This window comes from Mustela erminea, chromosome 2, assembly GCF_009829155.1.
Source record: "Mustela erminea isolate mMusErm1 chromosome 2, mMusErm1.Pri, whole genome shotgun sequence".
NCBI classification, from domain to species: domain Eukaryota; kingdom Metazoa; phylum Chordata; class Mammalia; order Carnivora; family Mustelidae; genus Mustela; species Mustela erminea.
In genome coordinates this window covers 150,590,650-150,617,764 of record NC_045615.1, presented here as the reverse complement: position 1 = coordinate 150,617,764, position 27,115 = coordinate 150,590,650, and the positions used below count along the sequence as shown (strand labels likewise).

The window sequence follows — 27,115 nt, the reverse complement described above, 5'->3', positions numbered from 1 at the left end:
TTAAACAAGATACCTTTCTTCCAAACTCACACTTTTGGTATATGTTTTATTTTCAGTATTTACTACAATTGCCCTTCAGATGTATCTCTTTGAAAGAATGAATGAGAAAGTTGAAGAAAAAATATTAAAAGCAAGAGAATACATAATAAAGGTGAAGCAGAGAAAGTCAATTCTTTTAAACCAGCTTTTTGGTAGTTAATTTGTAAATCTCTCAATGCAGTAGAATACACGAAATTAAAATAATATTTTTTAAACCCTGAAATTACTTGACCCGTGCTAATTTCACCGGAATTAATTGCCTAGAGCTGCGTATCATATAATTTCTAAAGTTCTAACACATCCTATCGATGAAATTAATGAATTAAATGATCACCTCGTCAAGTCCCTGGCACGCTACACATATCAGTCAGTCAAATTCGTTGACTCCCTGAAATTTCAATTATAGTGACGGTGTCTATATTTAGAAATTCTACAATTTACTTCTGAAGGCAGCGTTGACTCATTATCCCATCACAGCTGCTGAAGTATTGGAAGAATAGAAAGGGGGAGCCGCAGCGAGCGATATGGGTGTTTGGGAAACTAGCCACGGACCAGCACAGCCCGCGAAGACGTGGTGATGTGACGACAAGGTGGCTGGTGCCCCAAGCCCGCGATGGGCAGCAGGCGCGGTGCCAACCCGAAGGACCCGCTTCTCCAAGGGCTGCCGGCAGGGCCCAAGGCTGACTTCCCTTCCGCCTCCCGGGAGCCCGGGCGTTCGCAGGCACCGTCCAGAGAATTCTTCGCCCCAAGTACCCGGGGAGGAAGACGCGCCTCTCCCGGAGACCGCTAGGCAACACTCACCGCGGCAGCCTCCCGACCACTTGCCTCCGCGAGTGTGTGACTTCGTCTCAGCAGCTCGCACTTAACAGTAGATGCTCGCTGGCGAGGCTGCGAGCAGCAGAGGGCGGGGGAGCAGGCGAGAGGAGGAGGGGGGAGGAGGGGAGGTGCAGAGCTGGGAGGCAGAGGAGACGGCGGAGCTCCAGACCCAGCAGGAGCGCGCGGTGGCGGCGCAGTTTCCACCCCGTGCTCCCAGCCGCGCGCGCGCCGCCTCCTCCCCGAGCCGCGGGGACCGCCGCAGCTCCGCGCTCCTGCCCGCTCGCCGCCGGGCTCCGCGCTCCTGCCCGCTCGCCGCCGCCACCACCTCCCCTGGTCCGCGCTCAGCCCGCAGCTGCTTCCTTCTGCCGGGCTCCCAACTCTCCGGATCTTTGCCTCGGCTCGCCTGGCTCGTATTTTCTCAACTCCTTTCCTTTATCCGTAGCCACCCTGCCTTTTCCTCCTCTTTTTTAGTGAGGCTCTTTCTTGACTTAAGATGACTTGTCTCCCTTCCCTTCATCATTTATTTCATCCCTGAAGCCTGAAAAGGAATCTTTATCTTCCCCTCAGGGGCATTTTAAAGACCCCAACCCTGAAAAGTCTTAAGAGGCAGAGCAGCAGGACGCGGGACCCTCTCGACACCCCGGTGTCCGGGACAGAACCGCGCTACCAGCCATAGCCGGTGTTTAATGTGAGCCCCGCCGAGGAGGAGGGAGGCAGGGGCCGGGAGCAAACTTCGGACGTCTCCGCGGACCCGCGGTCCCCGCATTTGGAAGAGCCGCGCGCCAGAAGGCAAGGGACCCCACGGGGAACGCGAAGGCGCCGCGAGCCTCCCTCGGCCCCTCCGCGAAGCCGGGGCCGTGGACTGAGACGCGCGGGACAGCGGCGGCGGAGGCGGCCAGGAGAAGATGCGGGGCTCGGGGCCCCCGGGTGCGGGACGCCGGAGGCCCCCGGGCGACGGCGACACCCCCAGCACCCCCGCGTCTCTGGCCGGCTGCTACTCCGCACCGCGCAGGGCCCCCCTCTGGACTTGCCTCCTCCTGTGCGCCGCGCTCCGGACCCTCCTGGCCAGCCCCAGCAACGAAGGTAGGTTGGGGGTGGGGACCGCAGCGACCTGGGGCGGAGGGGCGAGGCGGGGCCTGGAAGTGCGGGTCGGGGCGGTCTGGACGCTGCCGCCGCGGAACAAATCTCCCTCCGCACCGCGAATTCACATGTGGCCGGTTTGGCCAGCTTTTTCGCTCCCCTTTGCTGTTTCTGGGGGCATTGTTTGCCATTAGGTGCGGGGCGCCGGGCGAGGGACCCGCGTGCGGACCGAGGCTGTTGGGGGGCTGGGAAGTTGCACGCGGGGGAAGGGGAGGTCGGAGACCCGCGCCGGGAGGTTGGGTGCGGCTGGTTCTCACTTGGAGCGCGTGGGGAAGTGACATTTCGGGCTTGGAGCAGTGGGGACTGTTCGAAGCTCAGCGACCACGATCTCGGGAGCGGGGGGCTTAGAAACCGTTACTGGAGGCCGGCGATGGGAAATATTGTGGGGGTGACTGGGCTGCTTTTATTTTGGGGGAAAGTGCCTTCTGGAAGCTGTTATTTAGGGCATCGCCAGCTGCTATTCTGGGGTGGTGGCGAGAGCTGTTATTTCTCGAGGGAGGGGAATGGCGAGGGACAGAAGGCGCCCCACACTGTGGGGTGCGCCCCACACTGTGGGGTGCCCTCCACTTTGGGGGCTCATCCTCACATCGAGGCGAAAGTGGGAGAAGGCGGGAAGGTGGGATGCGGCGGGAGGCGGAAGAGGGGTGGAGTGTCGCTGCCAGGAAGTTGCTGCTCGAACCCACTCGGGCTCGAGGCTCGGTGTCGGCCTGACGGAAAGCCGCGCTCGGGCCGGAGCCCGAGCCTGGAGTCCCCGGCCCTCCTCCCCACCCCCAATCCTGCGCTCCGGACTCTGAAGCCGTGTCAGCCTTCGGCGGGGCGGGAGAGCCGGCCCCGCGGGAGCAGCACCTCCAGTGGCGCTCGTTGCTCCCGGAGCCGTGCTCCGTTCCCGGGCCCGCCCCAGCTCGGGCGGCCGCCCTTGGCCCCGGGTCTGCTCCGGCTGCGCTGGCTCCGCTCACACCCCCCGCCGCGCTGGGGCTCCGCTCCAAGCCGAGGCTCGTTCCTCCAGAATGGAGGTGGGAGGTGTAGCATCTCAGGTCCCGATCCCGGCTGCAGGAAGCGGTCAGCTCCACCGTGGAAACAACCAAAAACCCGAACCCCCGGCTGGAATACTGGGGTTTCGATTTGAATCGGCTCCGCAAGCCACGGGTGAGGCACAGAGCCTTGGACAAATAAATAAATAAATAAATAAATCCCTTCCACTCCTAGGGCAGGGGACGCTGGACCGGAAAGATGAAGCAGCAGCCTTCGGGGTCGTGTGTGTCCTCGTGACTTGCACGGGGTGTGTGGCTGCAGGAGAAGGCGCTGAGCTGGTTTAGGAGCGCTGCCAGCTCCCCAGGAACCGTGCGAGAGCGGGGCCGACTGCGACTCCCGGCCCCACCCCACCCCGTGAACTTCTCCCTTTAACCCTCACATTTATTGTTTTCAATCTGATTTAAAGATTCTATGTAGCTCGGGCTAGCTAGCTAGCTAGCTATGGCAATCTCTCATGCTTAACCCCATCTGCGTCTTTCCCCCTTCTCTGTAAAGTTGAAAAAGTGTTTTCAGTCGTAGGCGTTTTATTAACCTCTCCTGTTAGATTCATGGTGTTGGAAGTCCGGAGGGTGGTGACAGGGTTTGGAGTCCTTTTATGAACTGTCGTATGCCACCGGAAGGGGCATCCTGGTTTGGATTTAAAGAGTGACAGGGATAGTACTGTCATTCATCCTTTTCTGTTTCCATTATATTTCATTTTTTGCCCCCCAGGTGTGATGAAGGAAGTGGCTTATGTAGAGATGAAGGGGAGTAGCTTTCCGTTAGGGAAGGAGGAAAAATGTAGTCTCAGGGAGGCTTGGCGCAAGGGCCAGGACTGCGCCTGGGAGGAAGAGGCAGAGGGAATGGGAGAGAAGCTAGGAAATAGCACTGGCCTCTTAAGGTGATGTAAGCAGAACTCAAATCTTCTGGAAGGTAGCCTGGTTGGTATCACAGACCTGACAACCACACGTTGTCTTGTCCTTATGCCAGCTAGTGGAACACACAGCAAAACTTTGGCCATAGTGAGGTGGGGATGGCAGGGATCTATCACTATTTCACATCGTAGGAAATAAAATCGTATTAATATATATGATTTTACCTGATTCATTCCGTTTCTACCCAACAGTTTCCCATCTTTCCCTTGGTATGCTCTCAGACCGTTACTTCTGTTCTGTAAAATTTATGCTCCCCCTTCTTTTCGTTTCTCCATGTGTTAGTATAAATCAAACAATGCTATATTAAGATACTAATAATAGGAATTTATTAATTTGTTTAAAGATTCCAATTGGAGTTTTTAAGTTTGTTTTTGATTGCTAATTTCTGGAAGGTCTTTGGAAGATCAGGGACAGAAAGATTTGATGTATGCACAGCATCCATTAATAACTCGCTCTCATATACTTTGCCTTCTGCAACCTATAGATACCTAGTGACTCCCCAGACTATAGTGTGTGTGTGTGTGTGTGCATATATATGTATATATATATATATACATATATATATATATATAAATGAATGATCCCATTATGTGAGAAAAAAGTTCAAGGCAGATAGACATAAATGTGACTTTACATTCATAATTTGTATTCTAGTCATTTTTAAAATTTAACTTTGGTAGACATAAATAAGCAGAACTGTACAGGAAAGGCCAAACATACATCTAGAATCTTAAACTGAGATGGAATGAATGTTAAGATGTTTTGGATAAAAGACAATAAAAAGAGGAAAATGTACTCTTTAGACTGAATTCTAAGATAAGAAAAAAATACGCTGTCTTTTTACATATATTAGGCATTAATTACATGTGGAAGAAACCTTTGAACTCTGGTGTAATACAAGACACTTTTATTATAAAATAATTCAGAAACATATTTAACAAGAAACTTAGCTCTGAGATGGATCAAGCAGGGCAAACATTAGCAAGTATATCAACAAGTGAAAATGTTAATAGATTTAATAAGTAAAGAGAGCATGTCCACTGTTATGAATATTGGAGGTGGCCCTGAACTTATTCAGTAACTGCCACTTTTTGCTGTCTGGAGATATATTTGTAAACAAGCATTATTTGACAAGTGCTTTTCGCAGCAGGGTTTCTTGGCCAATTACTGCTGAACAGCTCTGCATTGAAAATGATTCACCCGCAGTGAATCAAGCTTAATTCATTGAAGCTACAGTCAGTAATGACCCAGTAAAGTGCTTCTGACAGTTGTCAGCAGTTAGTGTTTGAAAAGTCCAGTTTCTTGTTTCTGAATGTTTTCTATGTTTGAGAAGGTGGGGTAGAGGGACTCTTGGGGTTAAAACACACACGTACACACACACACACACACAGAGTGAAGAAATTTTAGGCTAAACTGTTAAAGAATCATAAAATTGTAGATGTTTCCACTGGAAAGAAAGGGAAAAAAGAGTTTGTTTTAGGGTTTTTCTTGGTTTATAATAGGACCAGGCCCATAAAACAGGTTGAAGGACATAATAGATTTGTAAACTAAACGGCTTTGTTTTGTGGCCTTGTCATCCTGTTATAATTCATTTCCTTTTAGATAAAACGGCAGGACCCCACAGAAAAGGGACAGTAAAATCATTCCCTCACCAGGACACTACTGAACAAAAAAAGAGAGCAATTACCCTTATTTGAATCTTGGGTGGTTAGAAGGGAGAGGCCATGAAGAGTTTGGCTTTTTGCTTTATAAAACATGAAGGGGGTGGGGGGGGCTAAAGGGTTGACTCTTTAATTTTAAGCTTTTTTTTTTTGAAGTAGACAAAAATCTTGGGTGTAGGGTGACAGGGTGAGAAGATTTCATTTCCTCTAGAAGACAGAGGAGAGGGTGGACAATTCCTGCATTTACAATGAAAATTTCCCCTTTTGAAGAAAATACTCTTTTTGTAATATCACTTGATTTCAATCTACATAGGATTAAATGGTTTATTTTTTTATACTTAGAAACATTACTGAACTAATTGTTATTTATATTATTAATACTCTTCTCTACAAAATATGACCATTTAGAATATTTCTACATAAAATGTCAAAATTAGGTGATAGAGCTATTTATAGACAAACACCGCCAAACTATTTAATTAGATACTAGACTTTATTCAATATTGCTACTGTTGCGAAAATGACTGTGCTTTAGTTACTTTCACTACATTTTTGCTGATTGACTTGACCACTTGAATCTCCTTTGTTTGGAGTGCTTTCTTATTATGTATTTGCTTGAATGAGTAATTAATTTCTCTTTCATTTGGAGGAAACCATTCTACCTTTGACTATAAAAATAGACTATGATGTGCATTATTATATTAACTAACTATAGCTATTTTTACTTATATGAGTCAAACTTAATGTTCTTTTTTTTTAAAAAATGTGCTGCTAGGATCCTAAAGACATAACTACTATAGAAAGTATTGATAACTCTTTTTACTTCATTTTTTGCATTTAAATTATCAGATATATTTCACTTTACTAATGCGTGGTTTGAATTTAAATTAGCTGAGTTACCTAGTTATTCAAACATGATTTATGCATTTTTGACCATTTTAAAATAGTTTTACAATTGTTTTCATTAAGCATCAAAATTAGCTGAAGTTTGAATATGCAGCCTTGCTTATTATAAACTATTAAAAATTGATTGCAGTATTTGTCCATTTTTCCCTTTCCGAAAGAGTAAATTTTTATTATAAAAGCGATATGCAAGCAAAAAAAAAGTAAATTATCACCTTAGAGACTCTGAATGACTCTTGTAGTTCTTATATCTCTGTATGTATTTATCTGTAGAGCAGAATAGCTCCTACTAGTAGCTCTACTGGGTAAACACATATTTTGTTATTTTATCAAAATTTATGTAATCCAGTTGGTTAGGTGGTGATTTCTTTGAAGGAGTTATCCTAGTCTATTGTATACATAACACACCTAATGTATTTTTAATTCACATTAAGAATTGTATCCCAGATGTGGTGGTACACTTATGTTTTTATGAATGTGTACAAAGTAGATTAAAAAAATGAGTTCTAAAGGTTTTGTAAATACAGATTAAAAAGTTCCATATTTTTAAGAAGCTTAGTAATATATATCTTTAAAGTAATAAACACAATGTTTTTATTCAGTAAGAAGTATTTGATATAAGAAAGATAAGAGCATCTCTGATCTACTCATAATTTTTAAAACACTATATAGTGATTAGGAAACTGGAAGATTTGAGAGTTATTCACTGTGAAAGTCTTTTATTGGTTCCATTAAAAACGTCTAAATTACAAACTAAAATGATTCACCCTTAAGTATTTGGTTTGAACTTCCAAAACAATTAGCATGAGTATTTGGAAAAGTCTCCCTTTATCATATATTTACTTTTCTCTTTTTAGTTTCTGACTATCTAGAAATTTCTTTATTCCAGGTTAATGAAATAGATTTTAAAGTGTTTGAAGAAGACAAAAAATTTATTTTGCTGAAGAAAAAATGTCTAAAATTTTAAATTCAAATTTTAGAAAACAGTTCATTTTTGATAATACATTTATTAACATATACAAGGTGTCATAATGAAGAATTTTCCATAAATATAGTAGGATCAGTAATGCCACAAATTATGCTATGAAATTGCTGTTTATAAATCAAGGTGTAAATAGATAGTGGCACAGGTATTCTTGAGAATTGAAAGGTGATTGGAATTTTCATTTTCTGACACTATAAATTTCACAGATATAGGATTTATTTATTCCATTTATTTTGATCACATAAAATCAAGAGGTAGCTTCAATTTAAAATTTATATTACAGTAATAATAGAAAAGAATGAAATGATTTAAAATATAATTCTGATCAGTGAAGTTCATGAGAAATGTAGACTTTTAAATTCCCTTTTAGCTTCTTTCATTTTCATAGTATCTTAAAAAACCTTACTTAATATCTGTTAGTGAAAGCAAAAAGTAAGTGAATATACAAAAAGGAAAAGCCCTGTTAAGGTACATAAAAATGTGAATTGTGTCTAGAGAAATGTGGAGTGATTTTGAAAACTCTGTGGTTTAACATGATATTTATTAACTGTCACTTAGTGTTAGTACAATTTTTAAGTGCTTTTTTTTTTTTTTTTAATCTTTAGTGGTTGAAAGAAACCCTAAAGAGTCATTTCTATTTAAAAATTGCTGGAAAATCCTTCTTAAAATTTGTGTGAGCTTTGCCTTTAGAATACCATTTTCAATGTACTTGTGTTAAGGAAAACCTGGTAGGTTCTGTTTGTAATTAAGGTTTATTCTGGCTCTTCTTTTCCTATAGGAACCCCAGCCTTTTGTCTCTGACCAGCTTATGTGTTAGTTTATTCATATCATTTAAATTGTTTCATATACTATTGAAGAGCATATAAAATTTTGTTGGTCAGAAATCAACCCTAGGTCATGCATTCTTTCCTCACGTGTTCATGGCTTTAATCATGGTCCATTCATTTAGCAGAGTGCAGTAATTTCGCCAGATGATGGTAGAGGTGCACATGGACACATTTAGGGGTGTGTAGAAAAATCACGGTGAGGCTGAAACAAAGAGTGGAGAGAGGTGTCAAGGTGGTATCACTATGACCTTGATATTAATAATAATGCTTGCATTTTATTTTTTATATTATTTTTTAAAAATACCATTACCCTCTCCCACTTACTCTAAATTTATATTTGTTTCACTTATGCTCTGAAGATATAAATCATAGTCTAATAAAAAAACTCTTTAGTTTATTTTATTTCATCAAATTAGATTTTTTTCTTCTGTTTCTCTGTAAATTCTACTGTTTTGTTGAGTCGTGCCAAATACTTATGGTGTTAGACACCCCGCAGATTAAATAATTGGGATTAAAGTGTCTGTGATGATTCTAATTCTGTTTTAGTTGCTGGACCGCTGCCCAGGCCATCTTCTCCATCCATCACACATGTCTTCAGTTCTAACTCAACTGGGCCCATAGCTCTGTTAAGTAAATGATTCTGGGGGAGGGAAAAAAAAAAAAAAATCAAAGAGCCAAAACCTGAGGGTTGAAATATTTTGCATATGCTTTGCGAGAAACTGTTCCTACTTGGAAACATGTTTCGGGCTAAGTATTGGAAGATTTAGAGAAAATACAGTCTGTTCTTTTACTCAGAAATGGGTAGTGTCTTTTTTTTTTTTCTCTTAAAATAATGTCACACACTTATTTTATCTGCCGAATCTCCCTTTCCCTGACCCCCACCCCCTTCCTTCAGGTCCTTCCTTTACTCTCTTTCCAACCCTCCTTCCTCCCACTTTTCCTACCAGACACTCCATTCAGACAAAGTCGAAGCAAGATAAAAAGGGCAGTAGCACATGCCTGCTATGTTCTGGTACCCCCAAGGAGGTCATGATGTCAAACTGGGTGAGAAGTAATAGTCTGTAAAATAAAGCATGGGACCCAGTCTGCAAAGGGGAAGAGCATATTGTGTCCAACTAAGTCATACATTGCTTATTTAATTCATAAATCAGAAACACAGTTTAAGGTGTCTCTGTGAGCTTTATGTTTCTTGTAAGATAGCTCACTTTCTTTACACCAGCGGTAACTTCCTGTTCCAGGATGCTTGTTAATGTCTTTTCTTTGGAAAGACAAACTCAGCAGGTAGATCCGGCTGGCACTGGTTCAGCGCAGCAGTCCTCAGCAGGAGCTTTCTCTGCGAGCCCAATTTTGGCTTTCGCCCAGAGTCCTCCCTTGCCTTGTGAGCTCGCTGAACAGGTGAGGCTGGCCACCTGGTCTTGTGGAAGATAGCAGTGGACTCTCTCTTCTCCCTCAAGAGTTTTACCCTGGGCAGTGGAATAAGGCTTCTACAAGGGTATGCAACTAGCCTTGCGAGAAAAGCAGAAAATCCTTGGAAACTTCTGTGTCTGAAAGATTTGAACCATGTCCAGTTTCAAGCCATCATATTTGACTTCTCTGGAAGGGGGTGGGGAACAACTAACAACAGAACCACGTAATCTTACAGAACCGGAGTCACTGTTTTTGATTTAAGCTTATGGAACACAAGTTGAAAAATGATGAAATGTTATAGAATTATGGAAAAATAAGCAAAAACAGAAACACTGACTTTGAAATTCAAAAACAAACTAGTCCTTGTCTTTGTTTTTTATTTGTTCGTTTTTGTTTTTATTTTGTTTTTGGCTAATCTCCATTGCTTAACAGCCCTAAGTTCTGTGGATGCTCACTCAGTTTTCTTTTTTTTTCTTTTTTTCTTTTTTTTTTGTTTTAACCTCAGTTCATTTATTTGTAATTGGTACTGCCTACTTTACATAATTGTCCTGTAGAACAAACAAAATGAAACAACTTTCTAATTGGTAGAGAACGTCACAAACGAAAGTTCTGGGAGTCTGCCCGATTAACACTCCACGTAGTACGTGCTTGTGCACACCTCACTTGCTGGGTAAGGATCAGGATACAGGAAAGCACTGTGTGCAGCCGTTTTGTTTTTAAACCTATATGATGAGAGGAAACTACCCTAAGAAAAGGAATATAAAAATATCTTACCTTTGCAAATGTGACAGAATTATGGCTTTAGCAAGCACTTCCCTAAGGCCTTAATAGCATGGACGTGGCCTATGTCCTTGAAGGCCCAGTAGCTTAATTTTAATTAACTTCACAATAATTGTGCTTTATCTGGGTAGTGCAGAGTGAGGAGATGTAAACACCATGGAATGAGCTCTATCACACATTAGTGGTCTTGAACCATCTACCTCAGATTCCTCATAGTTAAAATGAAGTGTTAGGGTTGTTGTGGAGATAAAATAAGAATGTATATATGTTGCCTAATGAAATTCCTAGAGCAGAGCAGGTATACACCAGATGTAAGCCCCTGTATTTCCCCCACTACTAAATACAGGCTGTTTGAGAGAAGATTTCACAATCACAGGTGATCATCTCACTTGCACTGGATGATTAAAGGGAAACTGGGACAGAGAACAATCTAAAAAAAGAATTGCATGTGCAAATTTTCCATAGAGCTAACCAGGATAGAAATCAATGACATGATGTTGTCTGAATTTTCTGCTGGTTTCCTCATTATTGCTTTTGAACACTGGAATCTGATTAGGAAATAGAAAGCCACAAGTATAAGGGTCATGGGTTGTAAATGTTGCATTTTACCTCATTATTCCCCAGGTAGAGGTCACAGTTTGCTTACGAGCCACAAAATGTATCAAGAGAGATCTTCAAATATTTTAGATATTTAGTCCTAGCATAGTATTTTGTTAGTTTTACCTGGTTGACAGATAGATAGGTGGATGGATAGATAGTCTTTGAAATGACCCAGTGGATAGGTAGGAGAATTAAATTCATAGAAGTTTCCTAAAAAAGATATCTGACATTATAATTTGACATCACTCCTTTAGTCTGAAATATATGATTTTCTGGTCTGTTCAGTTATATTCAGAATTTGGAATAGTACTGGGAAGTATAATTTTTTTTATATTTTCAGAAAGATTTTAATATAATTCTGTGAAGGCTTTTCCTTTTTAAATAGGTTAACATAAACAGATGTAAGGAAGTTTAGAATGTACTGTATTTAGAACAGCTTATGAAATGTAGGACTCTATTTACATACTAATGAGTAGATATACCTATATACCATAATTATAGCTAACATTGATTATTGACATACAGTGTGCCAGACATTTTACTAAGTAGTTTACATATATATTGATTTCTTTTCCCAAAAAACAAGCTTAGGAAATTATGCAATAATAATAACATGTATAATATTATATAATAATTCTAATAATATATAAAGAACTTATATTGTATTATATTAATTATAATAATATAATATAATAATTATAATATATAAAGAATATATATTGTATAATATTATATAATATAACAATTACATAATAATTGTTATTATTATTATATTTTCATTTTACACATGATGAATGTGAGCAGGGAATGGTTAAATAACTCATCCCCAGTTGCAAATCTGAAAGTGGTAGAAATCTGCATTCAAACTCAGGTAGTCTGACTGCCGCACAGCTCTTAACAGCTCTTCTAGACCAGGACATGCTATTGACTAAATCCTCCAGACATCCACAGTCACTCTTGCTCTCATCGTCTAAGTATTGGCTCATTCCACTGAGAACGGGAAGTACAGTAAAAGTGCATACAGAGCTACAGTATAGTCCAGAACATATTTTCTGAGCAGTTCACTTGCAGCTCCCTCCTTTTTTTCTCCCCTCAGCAAATATTTGATCAGCTGCTTGTCCTAAGGCTCTTATGCTCTGATATACTCCATGTTGACATCTTACCTTTCCATTGCCCTGAACCCTGGTAGCACAAGGCAAGATCTCTTCCCACACATTACTTCCATTTCAGGGCATGCATTCTTTACTTTTTGAGTTGTTTTCTCTTATTTTAGTATATAAGCAACCCAGTTCTCAATCCCTAGTCCAGGCTAAACTGTGGACTCAGGTTTCTATACCCGAAATCCCATTAAGGAATTCTCTTGGAGGAGTGATGGCTCTAAGATGGTGACATATGTAGTTCCTGACTTCTGCTTCCCTCACAGGAAGCACAACTAACTATTCAGGAACAAGACACCCCTGAGAGAATCCTAGAACATGGGTTGAGGTTGAAGAACCTCTACACGTCACAGAGACCAAGACATACTACACTAGAAGGGTTAAAGAAGCAGCTATACCTTGACCACATTGCCCCTCTCCAGTGCAACCCAATGCAGAGAGGTCTCCCCTGGCTGTGGTTCTTCCAGTGGGGAAAGACAACACAGAGGAGAAAAGACTCCCCCAGGATTGTGAGTCATTTTGTAAGAGCTCTTGCTCTGACCTCACACCATGGAAATTACAGGAGAATCTGTGGGGTTCAGCCACAAGGAATGTTGCGGCCTTGGGGAATGGGGGAGGGACTTGCAACAACCAGCACTTGGATCATGACAGATGAAATTCATACCTGTAGTGCCCAAGTAGTAATCCTAACCAGATGCAGATCTGCTCATCTGCAGAATCAAGTCAGAGGCTTACTCTGACTAGGAAACAGGGTAGGGAGCTGTCTGCCTAATTTGGATCCTCCAAGGAGAAGTTTTGCCAGTCCTGCAGCACAGTTTGCGTACCATCCAGGGAGCTGAATCATAGCCCCATCTTCTATGGAGAGTGTCTTATGGCCCCATCTGTTGAAAAGGACTAGAGACAATCCCCAGAGGCTGTGTGGCCCAGATCAGAGCTCACACTGAGAATCAGGTAGGCAAAGCCAATAGTGCAGAGCAAAGCCAGTGGTTCTGTTCAGTTTAGAAACTTTTTGGATGTAGGTCTGCTTGAGTTAAGATGACAAACAAAGGACTTTACTGACTTTAGAGATATTTCTTCCACTGTACCTCAACAGGGAATTTAATTTGTGTTTCTGCTCAGTGCTGAATACATCCTTCAACCTGTCCAACAAGGCAACCAAATTGGAGCACGCAGGAAACTCTACAACCCATCCAATAGCCCGACATACAGTGGCATTTGAACAAGGAACAAAGCCTGTGTCTTTCCTCATTTATAAAGCAAAACAGTGGCCTTGTTTGATGAAGGAATTCAGTACACAGTCATATCTGATTCAAGTATGCAAACAATGAGCTGTACATCCCTTGGTCTTGTCCTTCCAGGGTAGGGAAGCAAATTCATAGTTCCATCTACTTCTAAATATTGTGCCCAGTCCTGACTGTCTAGTAAACCTTACCAGAGATCCAGGCAACTGTGGAGCTCATCCAACAGTCTTATGTGGAAAACAAAGCCAGCAGTCCTATCCAACTATTTTCAACCAACAGTATAACTCCCATCCCTTTCTTACAGCTCAAACAGTTCCCTTTCCCAAAGTGGACCATGATAGCAAACTTTACCCGTCCAGAGACATTACCAGCACACAGCCAAAAGCTCCAGCTGAGCTGACTGGTGAAGAAACTGCATCTGTCAGAGCAAACCTCTAAAGTCTGGAAGAGGAGCCCTGTTACTTAAATGTGCAGATACCAATATAAGGAGTCTAGGATCCCCCCTGCCAAAAAAAATCAGATAAATATGACACCACCAAAGACATCTAGTAAAGCTTTAATAACTGACCCTAAAGAAATGGAGATCTATGAACTGTCAGACAAATAAATCAGAGTAATCCTTTTAAGAAAGTTTAGTGAGCTATAAGGGAACACAAATGAAATTAGGAAAACAATTCCTGAATGAAATAAGTTTGGCAAGGAAAGAGAAACCATCAAAAGCAAACAAAAACCACACAGACTTCCTAAAATTGAAAAATACAATAAGTGTACTGCGGAATTCAATAAAAATTCTCAAATGTAGACTCAGCCATGCAGAGAAAGAATCAGCAACCTAGAAGATGGGACATTGGAAATCAGCCAGAGGAGGAAATAAAGAAAGAAATTTAGAAAGGAAGGAAGGAAGGAAAAGAAGAACTCATACTAGAATTATGGGATTCAATGAAAAGAAACAATATTCACAATATGGGAATTCCAGAGGAAGAGACAAAAAGGGATAGAATATATATTTAAGTTGTAACGGATGATAACTTTCTGAAGTTGCAGAGAGAAGTAGACATCCAGGTTCTTGAGGCCCAAAAGACTCCAAATAGATTGAATCCAAATAGGGCTACACTGAAACACATTATAAATAAATTTTTAAAGATTAGGAAATGATGCTAAAGATGCTAATTAACAATGTAAAAACACAAAAAAATTGTGTAAATTTCACTGGTAATGGTAAATATAGAGTCACAGATTCTGCAATATCATAATAATGGTGTATAATTCACTTATAACTTTAAAAGATTTTTTAAGAAATATAAATAACTACAGTAATCTGTTATTAGTTATGCAATTAAAATAATGTAAATTGTAGCAACAATAATCTAAAATGTGAGGGAAAGAAATAAAATTATAAAGTTTAGGAATTATATTGAAGTTAAGTTGTTTTCAGTTTAAAATATGTTGTTATAACCTTAAAACAGTTTATGTATACCTCATGGTAACTTCAAGGGAATATCCTATAGTAATTACCCAGAAGAACATGATAAAAAGCATGCTGATACCAAAAGACATCAAACCCACACAAAAATGTATGAGAAACAAGTAAAATGGATCTATAAAGCATTTAGAAATTAACAAAATGGCAGTGATAAGTCCTTACCAATCAATATAGGCATACCTCAGAGATCTTACAGGTTTGGTTCCAGTACATCACAATAAGCAAATAATACAATAGTCAAATGATTTTGGGGGGTTTTCCTGTATATACAGAAGTTATGTTTATGTAGTTCATTAAGTGTACAACAGCATTAGGTGTAAAAAACAATGTATACACCTTAATGAAAAATACTTTATTGCTAACCATCATTAGAGAATTCAGCAAGTTATAATCTTTTTGCAGGTGAAGGGTCTTGTCTAATGTGGTGGCTGCTGACTGATCAGGGTGGTGGTAGCTGAAGGTCAGAATGGCTGTGGTAATTTCTTAAAGTAAGACACACAATGAGGTTTACCATATCAATGAATTCTTCTTTTTCACAAATTATTTCTCTGTTGCGTGTGATGCTATTTGATAGCATTTTATCCACAGTAGAACTTCTTTCAAAATTAGAGCCAATCCTCTCAAATCCTGCCACTGCTTTATCAAGTAAGTTTGTGTAATATTCTTAACTGTCTGTCGTCATTTCAGCAGTCTTCACAGTTTCTTCACCAGGAGTAGATTCCATCCCAAGAAATCACTTTCTTTGCTCATTCATAAGATGCAGTTCCTCATTCTTTCACGTTTTATCATGAGGTGGCAGCAATGCAGTTACTTCTTCTGGTTTCACTTCTAATTCTAGTTTCCTTGATATTTCCACCACATCTGGCACGACTTCCTCCACTGAACGTTTAACTCCTCAAAGTTGTCCATGAAGGTTTGCAATCAATTTCCTCCAAACTCCTGTGAATGTTGATACTTTGACTTCTTCCCATAAATCACGAATGTGCTTAACAACATCTGGAATAGTGAATCCTTTCCAGAAAGCTTTCAATATACTTTGCCCAAATACATCAGAGGAATCACTATCTATGGCCTCTACAGCCTTATGACATGTATTTCTTAAATAATAAGACTTGGAAGTAGAAATTATTCCTTGATCCATGGGCTGCAGAATGGAAGTTGTGTTATTATCAGGCATGGGAATGGGATTAATTTCATCATACATCTCCATCAGGGCCTTGAGTGATCTCATGCGTTGTCAATGACCAGTCGTATTTTGAAAGAATTTTTTCTTCTGAGCGGTAGAGCTCAACAGTGAACTTAAAAAATTCAGGAAGCCATGCTGCAGACAGATGTGTGTTTGTCATCCATGCTTTGTTGTCCCATTTCTGGAGCACAGGCAGAGTAGATTTAGCATGATTCTTAAGATCCCTAGGATTTTCAGAATGGTGACTGAGCATTGGCTTCAAGAGATACTCCCTGCAAGGGAGTCAGCCTCGCCTGTGTAGCTTTCAAGCCAGGCATTGATTTCTCCTCTCTAGGTATGAAGGCCCTAGATGACATCTTCTTCAATATAAGGCTGTTTTGTCCACACTCAAAATTTGTTGCTTAATAGGCACTTCTACTGCTTAATATAGCTAGATCTGGATAACTTGCTGCTGTTTCTACATCCGCACTTGCTGCTCTACTTTGCACTTGGATATTATGGAGATGGCTTCTTGGCTTATATTTCATGAAACACTCTCTGCCAGCTTCCCATTTTTCCTCTGCAGCTTCTTCACCTCTCTCAGCCTTCAGGGAATACAAGGGAGTTTTGACTTTGCTCTGGATTAGAGTTTTATTTAAAGAACCTTTATGGCTGGTTTAATCTTCTGTGCAGACGCCTAAAATTGTTCTTCATATCAGTAAAAAGGCTGTTTTGCTTTCTTATCATCCCTGTCTTCACTGTATAGTACTTTTTTATTTCCTTCAAGGGCATTTCTTTTGTAGTCACAACTTGGTTAGGACTTTTATACAAGAGACCCAGCTTTTGGACTGTCTCCACTTTTGACATGCCTTCCTCATTGAGCTTAATCATTTTTAGCCTTTGATTTAAAGTGAGAGATATATGGGCGCCGGGTTGGCTCAGTTGGTTAAGCATCTGCCTTCGGCTCAGGTCATGATCGCAGGGTCCTGGGATCTAGGCCCTCATCGGGCTCCCTGTAAGCTTCCCTGCTTCTCCCGCTCTGTCTCTGTCTCTCACTGTCTCTGTAAAATAAATAAATAAAATCTTTTAAAAAAATAAAATGAGAGATCTACAACTCTTCCTTTCACTTGAACATTTAGAGACCTCTGTAGGATTATTAATTGGCCTAATATAAGTATTGTTGTGTCTCAAGAAATAGGGAAGCCAGAGGAGGGGGACAGAGAGGGTATGTGACTAATCAGTGGAGCAGTCAGAAAACACACAATGTTTATCAGTTAAGATGTGGGTGTGGTTTGTGGCAGTCCAGAATAATTACAGTAGTAACATCAAAGATCACTGCTCACAGATCACCATAACAAATATAATAATGAAAAAGTTTGAGATATTGCAAGAATTACCAGAATGTGACACGAAGACAGAAAGTGAGCAAATGCTGTTGACAAAATGCTGCTGTGGGCCCTGGGTGACGCGGTTGGCTAAGCCTCTCATGATCCCAGAGTCCTGGGATGTCCTCCTGCCTCTGGATCCCTGCTCTGCAGGGAGCCTGCTTCTCCCTCTGCCCCTCCCCCAACTCATTCTCTCAATCTCTCTGGCTCTTATACTCTCTCTCTCAAATAAGTAAATAAAATCTTTAAAAAGATTTGTAATTGGGGTACCTGGGTGGCTCATGGGTTAAAGCTTCTGCCTTCCGCTCAGGTCATGATCTCAGGGTCCTGGGATCCAGCCCCACATCAGCCTGTCTGCTGGCAGGGAGCCTGCTACCCTTCCTCTCTCTCTGCCTGCCTCTCTGCCTACTTGTGATCTCTGTCAAATAAATAAATAAAATCTTTTTAAAAATGTAATAAATTATTTTTAAAAATGTCGCTGATAGACTTGCTTGGTGCAGGGTTGCCACAAACCTTCAGTGTGTGAAGTACGTAATATCTGCAATGCACAATAAAGAGAAGTGCAGTAAAATGAGGTATGTCGGTAGTGACATATGTCAATTATTTCTCAATAAGATTGAGAAAAAAAAAAAGGTATACTAAAAAAGAAAAAAAGAAACTCTCCCTAAGATCATTACCCCTTGCTCTCTTAGGAATAGAGAGCAGTTTTTAAAATGCTGCTTTGCCTTTACTCGTGGTATTATATTTTTTAGGCAATACTACTACTTGTAACAGGTGAGGTGACTGAAAACTTCAGTGAAAAATGCATCTACCTTTGTCTCTTATCCCAGCCACCCCTTGGATGCTGTTTTTCTTTTTCTTTTTTTTTTCCTTTTTATATGCACAGTTATATCAAATATTTTATAATCACTTCTTTTATGTAGTTTACATTATTACTCTATGGTTTACCAAATGTTCTAACCTATATTATTTTATGAGAATCTCATTTAAAAAGCCTATAGGATAGATTAGATAAATCATTGTCATAAACAAAGGAATCAAGACAAGAAAGTTGGATCTATTAAGAAAACAGAACTAGGGGTGGTGAGTGGCTCAGTGCCTTCAGCTCAGGTCATGATCCTGGGGTCCTGGGATCGAGCCCCATGCTCAGCGGGGAGTCTGCTTCTCCCTCTTGCCTCTGTCTGCTGCTCTGCCTACTTGTGCTCTCTCTGTCTCTCTCTGTCAAATAAATAAATAAAGTCTTAAAAAAAAATTCAGGACTAGTTGTAAAGCATAGATCTTCTAACTACGGAACCAGGACTCCACTTCAGAGGGCAGTATAAGAGGGTTGAAAGGGTGTAGGCTGTGAGCCTTGCTGATCCACTTAGAGCTGGGTGACTTAGGCAAAGCTAGAAAACCTCCCTGTTTGTAAAATGGAAATATTAATACAAATATTGCAAAAATTAATACTTAGAAAACACCAATTAAATGTTTGTTAAAAGTTCTGGTACATAAACATTATATGTGTTATATATTACATGTATTTAAAAAAATAGTGTGGGTTGGCACACTGATATGTAGCAAGGGCTAATTTTTTACATTAGTGAGTACTGTCTAGTATTTATTGTAAATGGAAATACCAGAGAAAAATACTAGATTTGGTGAAGCAGCCCTTGTTTACTTCCTGGGTTAAGTCCTTTGGTAGCTCTGCAGTGAGCTCATGCTAAATCTAAACTCCTTGAGCCTAATTACAAAACTCTCAGTGATTTGCTTCTGGGCCACCTCCCCTGCTGCTTCCCCGCCCCCACTCTGCATTCTCCCACTCTGCCTTCCCTGTCTTCTGAGTGGAAGACTTGCTTTTAACGCAGTTGGATTTTGTGTGCTTGGTAGGCAACATTCAGCTCCTTCCTTCACCTAAGTAATTCGATCACTCTGCCTAGGTATATATAGCAGGACCCTTCCCCAACTTCTCCAAGATCCTGTGCCAATTCTCATTTCATATGTAGCTTATCACACTGAACCGGAATTGAGTTTTTCCTTGTTTGTATAGTTCTGATATTTGATCAGAATAGAAATCACTGTAAAAAGTAAAGGTTAATGAGAGAAAAATTCTTTTCTGTGCTGAGAATTTGCTACTACCAGAGATAGTATGATTTGCCAACCAAACAAGTTAATTTCCAGATAACTGGCAGTAGAGCTATTTTTTTTTTCTTTACTACATGCATCAGTATGAGGAAAGATTTGCCTGTCTGTAAACTTACTGTGAGCAAACCCCAATGTCTGACATTCCTTATGAGATATCATCAAAGTATATATATTCTATGAATTTATTTTTAGTGAATAAATTTTAATATGTCATGTCTTTGTTTCTTTAAAGACACTACTTTTAACCACGACCAGTCTGACCTCATTACTGTTTTATTAGTAGAGTCAATGTCACTCTTTTCCTAAATTCGTAATTATTAGCGTTTAGAATCTCTGCTTTTATAGTCTTTTTCTGAACTACAAAATTGCCAACTAAAAGATTGTATGATCTTGCCAACCCAAACAAGTTAACGCCAAGAAATTTGGCGGTAGAATATTTCATTTTAAATGACCAAAAACATCAATGAGAAGAAAGTTCTACTGATTAGAACATGACTAGAAAATAGTTAGTAGATATCCCGTGGTCCCTACCCCTTTGTGCTTTAATCCGCTATGGCTTCGTCCCCCTCCTCCTTTCTCATGAGAAAGTCTCAGAATTCATATGAACTGAGCCACTGTCAACCAACGTAAAATAATTTTTTTCTGCTTTGAAAGTGTGATTTGATTTTACCTCTAGGAAAACAATTAATAGAAAATATCTGTTTCTTAATGATTTAAATTTCTTGGGAGGGGATGGATTTATTCTTTCGCATATTCTAGATTTCCTGGATTATTTAGACTGTCACTTTATGAAGTACTTTAGATTTATAACCTGATAAGAATTCTTAATATTGCAAGGGAAATGGGTAAGATCTACCATATGAATAGAATGACATTAAAAAATACACTTATTCCATCCATGTTGTTGCAAATGGCAAGATTTCATTTCTTTTTTTTTTTTTTAAATTATTTTATTTTTTTTTTTTATTTCCAGCATAACAGTATTCATTATTTTTGCACCACACCCCGTGCTCCATGCAATCCGTGCCCTCTATAATACCCACCACCTGGTACCCCAACCTCCCACCCCCCGTCCCTTCAAAACCCTCAGATTGTTTTTCAGAGTCCATAGTCTCTCATGGTTCACCTCCCCTTCCAATTTCCCCCAACTCCCTTCTCCACTCTAAGTCCCCATGTCCTCCATGCTATTTGTTATGCTCCACAAATAAGTGAAACCATATGATAATTGACTCTCTCTGCTTGACTTATTTCACTCAACTTTTGTAGCAACATGGACGGGACTGGAAGAGATTTCATTTCTTTTGATGGCTGCATAGTATTCCATTGTGTATATATACCACATCTTCTTTATCCATTCATCTGTTGATGGACATTGGGAGGGAGACAAACCATAAGTGACTCTTAATCTCACAAAACAAACTGAGGGTTGCTGGGGGGAGGGGGGTTGTGAGAAGGGGGGTGGGTTTATGGACATTGGGGAGGGTATGTGCTTTGGTGAGTGCTGTGAAGTGTGTAAACCTGGCGATTCACAGACCTGTACCCCTGGGGATAAAAATATATGTTTATAAAAAATAAAAAATTAAAAAAGAAATAAATAAACTTATTAAAGAAGAAAGTTTAGAATGTAAAGATGAATGGCTTTTTAAGTAGAGTTCCATTCGTGTTTTGTTAGTGTATTTAATTCTAACCAGTAGCTACTTAGTATATTTAAGGAATTATCCCTTTTGAATATATTTTTATTTATTCTAAAAATTCTAGCAAATATTTCAGAAATATCAGTGCGTTAATATTGTATTCTATTGAGCCAAGAATTCTTCAAAGTGAATCTTTCTCTAGATGGGAAGAATAATAATGATAATTGCTGGGAAGACTATTACCACATAATTTCTAACTCTCAACAACAACCCTGTGGAATGGTATTATTATTCCAGTTTATTAATGGAAGATTGGGTTTGGAGGAAATTAAGTAACATGTATTCGGTTACACACAAAATAAATGGACAAGATGGGAGCCAGAAGTGTTTGATGGTGAACACCTTGGTTATACCCACTATGCTAGAGATTACATTCATGTAAATGTACTTAGTGTTATGATTAATACTTTATTTATGCATATAACTTTTCAAGGACGGAATCATGTTTTATTAAAAAATCATGTTTGTGAGAAATTCAGTTAATATAAGAATAATACAAATACAGGCAAGGCGTAGAGAAACAGGGAACACTTTTATCAAGAAAATTTCACTACCATCAATGTTAGAGCAATTGGTTAGAAATATTTATGTACAAGCTTTCTGTTATATAGTTATCATTTCCTGGTAGAAAACCTTTCAGTTCACATCAGGAAAAAACTTGTTTTTTTTTCCTGACTTTGGGATTTCAGAGAAGCTAGCCACAGTGGTATTTCTGTTTGCGGTATTGAGCAATGGCATGAATAGTAGTAGTCTTAACAATTTTTCAAAATGCACAGAATTGATTTGCATTTAATAGGTTTTTAATATGAGTCATTGTTGAAAACCAAGGACATAATATTAGTGGTGGTTTTCAAACTCTCTCTCTCTCTTTTTTTTTTAAAGAAACAGAAATTCATTCAAAAGAATCACAGTGGAAGCTCAATACATGAAACTGATAACAGAGTTGTTGGGTGTCCTGGCTGTGTTTTTACGTCTCCCTCCCTTCATCTGTTTGTGCCTCTAAGATACCTCTTTAGAACCACAGAGGCATCATGACTTCAGTGTGAAAACCACTCTGTTAAAATATAAAAAGAATTTTGCATGGAACATCAGTATACTATGATCCTGACTTGTAGCTTTCTGACAATCTAGATAAAAAAACAAATTATAATATGAAGTAATGTTTACTTTGAAGATTTATTTATATTTCAGAGTGAGAGAGAGTGCACTTAAATAGATGTTAAATAAATATTTGTTGAATGAGTTTACCCTCATTCTTTGATAGTGCCGTATTCCATATACCTGGAATAGAAGTTAAGGCAGTGAGCTAGACTTTTTCCTCAGTTGTTTATGCATTATATATATCATATAGGATTGTATAAGGTTGCAGAGAATACAAAAACTATTCACCAATGACTTAAGACATTGAGTGCTTGCCTTTTAAATATTTGGGAAAGAAGTTTCAGGGGAGAAGTTTGGTGATTTGGGTTCAGCGGCTTCATGATGTCAGGATTAGAATCATTTTGGGGTTTTTTGGCCTTACTCTCAAGCTTGTTGTCTCACTATTGTGAGAAGACTGATGCATCTCCAAGCTTCTCATCCAGTTCAGAACAAGAAGAAAGAGAAAAGCCAAGAACCATTCCAATAGCCCTATTCTTTCAGCTAGGACAATAAAAATTTCCCAGGCACTGGAAGGTAGATTTCTATTTATGTCTTATTAGTGAGACCCATGTAACAAGGCCACCAGACCCAGGGAAGGCGAAGACCACAGTGACATGATTGTCATTATTGGTCATGACCTGTTGTATGGTACTAGACACATTGCTACTCCAAGCACAGTAAGAATCTGATACCAAGGAAGGAGAAAGAATGTGAATATTTAATAGCCATAAAAAGCATCTTTGAGAATACCACAGAAAATGTAAAATACTTTCACTTTATCTCTTTTTTTTCCACTTTTCCTTTCTATACTTTGTGAAAGGAGAAATAGCTAAGTGCTGAGGTTATATTTTGACCAAAAATAAACTCTTGAGCAAAAAATGATTGCTGCAAGATCATCAATCTTATACCTTGCTAAGATATATAATTAATTGTATTCACTAAACTGACTTAAAAATTACTTTCTTGTCATCATGAATGCTACTAGCTATTTTGAGATGGATAACTATGGCTAGGTCACTTATGACCTAGTAAAACGTTTGTATTCAGCCACCTAAAATTATTGGCCACAGGTTTTGTTGATACTTCTGTCTGTATTGCTGTACCTTTTAACTAGGTTTTCATGATAAATGGCTACTCAAAAATTTTTTGTAATATAATTTTTTCTATTTTAGATAATAAAGAATTTTGTAGGATTTATATCAGCATTAAATTTTAATTAAGCTGTAAGACTGACATAAGCATAACGACTGAAGTTGACAGCAGAAATTTGGGTCACTTCTCATTTTACAAAAAGGGCTATTGACTACTCAGTTTTTTGCTCAGTTTTTTTGGAAATACCATCACCTTAAAATGCATACTGTGAATTTGTGCAAGTTTCTGTTTTAGTTCATGTTCAGATCCAATCATCATTTATCCTGCCCTGAAGGCTTGAAAGCTAATGATTATATAGATTGTTTTGTAGTTTGTGGTATTTCAGTCAAGCATTAGGGATAATTAGGGACGGGGGTAAGGATGCATTCAAAACAAAGAATCAGCTTTCTATATATTTTTCATTCTATGTTTATGTGCTTTTTGTCATCTAAGGACAAAGTTCTTGTATTTGAACAAATATATGCCCTCTTTTGCATAAAGAGGGCATTTTGTAAAGCATAATGAATAATAAAATTAAAAATTAGGAAAAGAGGGTTCATAATTATTTTGTTCTTTGCACTTTCACTTTCAGGGATCTTGTAACTTAGTTGAATCTTTGGAAATTTGATACCAAATTTGTAACTTAGGGCAAACTAGTTGGAAATTTGATACTAAACTCTGATTTTCCCAGGAAAAACTAATGTCTTTTCTGTTTAGATTAATATATGTGAAGATTTCCATCTTATATACAGTACTCTTAGAATTTTATAGTAAATGCTGGGTTCTCTAGCCCACTATTCACAATTCATTGATTTAATAAAACTCGTTGAGATATAGGGGTTAAGAGTTTCAGAGAAGTAAACCTTTGGATTCAGCAAGTCCAACATTGGACAGGTGTGATATAGAAGCAAAAGAAAGAGCTTTGGAGTTAGATAAGACTTGGATTTATATTCCACCTGTGTGCTTATTAGCTCTGGGACCTTAGACCACTGCAATATTTAACTTTTCTCAACTTCAAATTTCCTTATCTGAAAAACGGGGGAAAAACATACCAAAGGATCATTGTTAAGACTAAGTGATATATGTATATTAAGCACAGACATATAATTTTATTAGTTTCAATCACTAATATTACAGATATAAAAATTGAGTCCCTCAGAGTCAATTCATTTCTGTAAGCTTACATAGTAGCAAACCAGAACCATAGACTTAATGAATATTCTCTGTGCAGTGAACCATTCAAAAAGTGAATTGTGAATAAGCACATTTATTTCAAGTATTGAAGATTTACACTATTTGGTAAGGAATAGCTTCTTACATATACAGTGTGATGTGGAACCGAGTAGCTATTAAATGCGTGTATTCTGTGATGTGATGATTTTCAAGCCTGTTATGTCATCTAATGTTGACTTTTCTCTTTAGAATAAAAACAATATGTAAAATTTGACAAGTTTCGTTACCACACCTGACAAGGTAGCCGCTGAAAACCATATGGTTTTGGTCTTTTCATGCCATGTGTCCTGTAAATGTAGCAGACTGCTCCTTAGTCATAATTTAGCTGTCAGTGGATTTCAGTTTTACCTGTGCCTAAAAACTCTGTATGGAATAACCAGCGGATACTAATTCTGAAATACTCTTTCCCATCTCCCCGAGTTTACAATTTTAGAGTTTAATAACTATTCAGAAATCTTTAGTTTACATTTCTTATTAAGTTTTGCTTCTTTCGGAGTTTTATGCTTTGTCATATGAAATTCTACTGCTTAATTTTCAAAGAGCAGAGGCTAAAACTCTTTATGATGATGAAAAATATTTTGAAACAAAATGAACAAAAAGAAATAAAAATAACAAAATGAGCAGAGATGAAAGTATTTTGAAACAATTAAAGGCAATAGTTGTTCTACCGAGTCAACAACTAAGCTTAATATATTAACATTGAAAGGGACATCAAAGGTCATTTTTTTTAAAGATTTTTAATTTATTTATTTGACAGAGAGAGATCACAAGTAGTTAGAGAGGCTGGCAGAGAGAGAGAGAGAGAGAAGCAGGCTCCCCGCCCAGCAGAGAGCCCGATGTGGGACTCGATCCCAGGACCCTGAGATCATGACCTGAGCCGAAGGTAGCGGCTTAACCCACTGAGCCACCCAGGTGCCCCCTTTTTTTTTTATTTTTTAGGGAGGGGGTGACAGGGACAGCAAGAATCCCAGGCGAGCTCCACCCTCAACGGGGAGCCCAACACGGGGCTCCATATCTTGACCCTAAGATCATGACCTGAGCTGAAATCAAAATTCATATTCTTAACCAATGGAGCAACCCAGGCACCCCAACAAAGGTCATTTTAGAGATCACTTCAAAGATAAATAATCTGAGTTTAAGTAACTCATTTGGGAATGTTATTGGAATTTTGTTAATAGTAGAGTATTAGATGTTTCAAGGCCTGATGAAAGGGAAGCAGACTCTGGAATAAAAGACACTGGAGTTTGCCTTCACATCCTGCCACTTAGGAATTGTATCACTAAGAATGTCTTCCTCTGAAAATAACAGCAAATCACTTCCTCAGTGGATTAAGCAACAAAATTGATTTTTTTTTTTCTGACATAACAGAAAGTCCTAAGAGAAGCAAGTTTCAAATTTAGATGGATTAGCTACTCTATGATATAATTTGGAACCAGATACTTCCCATCCCTTCACTCTGTCAACCTTAATCTGTAGGTTTTGCTCTCTGCTGATTCTCCTTATTTTCTCTAGATGGCTGCATCAGTTCCAGGAAATACACCCATACCCAGCAACTTTCAAAACAGCCAGGAGTTTCCTTTTCTAATATTTTCTTCTCCCAAAACTCCCTTCCCTTCAGATCACCTTCACAGCTCATTGGACAGAACGGAATCAATAGTGAGGCCACATAATGGAACTGAAATAAGTTCAGTATTGCCATATTGTGGACAAGGAAGGAGGGAAAAGACTGAATGAAACTGGTGAGGAAAATGGAGACCAATCCTGGAAGGAGTTATATTAAAAGAAATGAAACATAACTATAAGGTTTGAAGTAGGGGAGTGACACGATCATATTGGTTGCTTAGAAAAATCTTTCTGAATACAGTTTTTTGAAGAAATTGTCAGGGATCATGCCTCTCTACAGAGAAACCAGTTACAACGTTTCTCAAGTGAAAAATTATGGCAAGAACTTGGCTGGCTTGGTTATGCTGTAGAATGAAAAACAACAGCCAGTTCAGAGAGTTAGATAGAGGAGATCATCAGAATGGATAGGATTTGGTCACTGATCCAGTGTGTGAGTAAAGGGCAAAGGACGTAAAGATGACTCACTGATTTCTGGATAGAACAAGTACTTTGTTTATTTGGGTGATGATTACATATCATGAATGTGTTAAAAAAATAAAAAACAGTAGGCAGTTTTATAAACAGTTTTATAAACAGATTTTATAAAATCAATTTCAGGAGAGAGAAATAGACAAAGTATATGGATTTATGGGGGT

The 27,115-nt window shown here is 39.2% G+C and overlaps 1 protein-coding gene across 11 annotated transcripts in view; it reads left to right on the top strand.

Moving 5' to 3' along the window:
* The first annotated feature begins 1,014 nt into the window (after window positions 1-1,014).
* Window positions 1,015-27,115, top strand: part of EPHA5 (EPH receptor A5) — a 348,209-nt gene continuing 322,108 nt past the window's right edge. For 3 of the 11 annotated variants that reach the window (XM_032334444.1, XM_032334442.1, XM_032334447.1), the window contains exon 1: window positions 1,135-1,938. In XM_032334444.1, the coding sequence (XP_032190335.1) occupies window positions 1,761-1,938 (178 nt within the window). In that variant the 5' untranslated portion in view covers window positions 1,135-1,760. Of the gene's footprint in view, window positions 1,939-27,115 lie in introns of all 11 variants that reach the window. The other 8 variants (XR_004283480.1, XM_032334452.1, XM_032334450.1 and 5 more) reach the window with 7 other exon arrangements.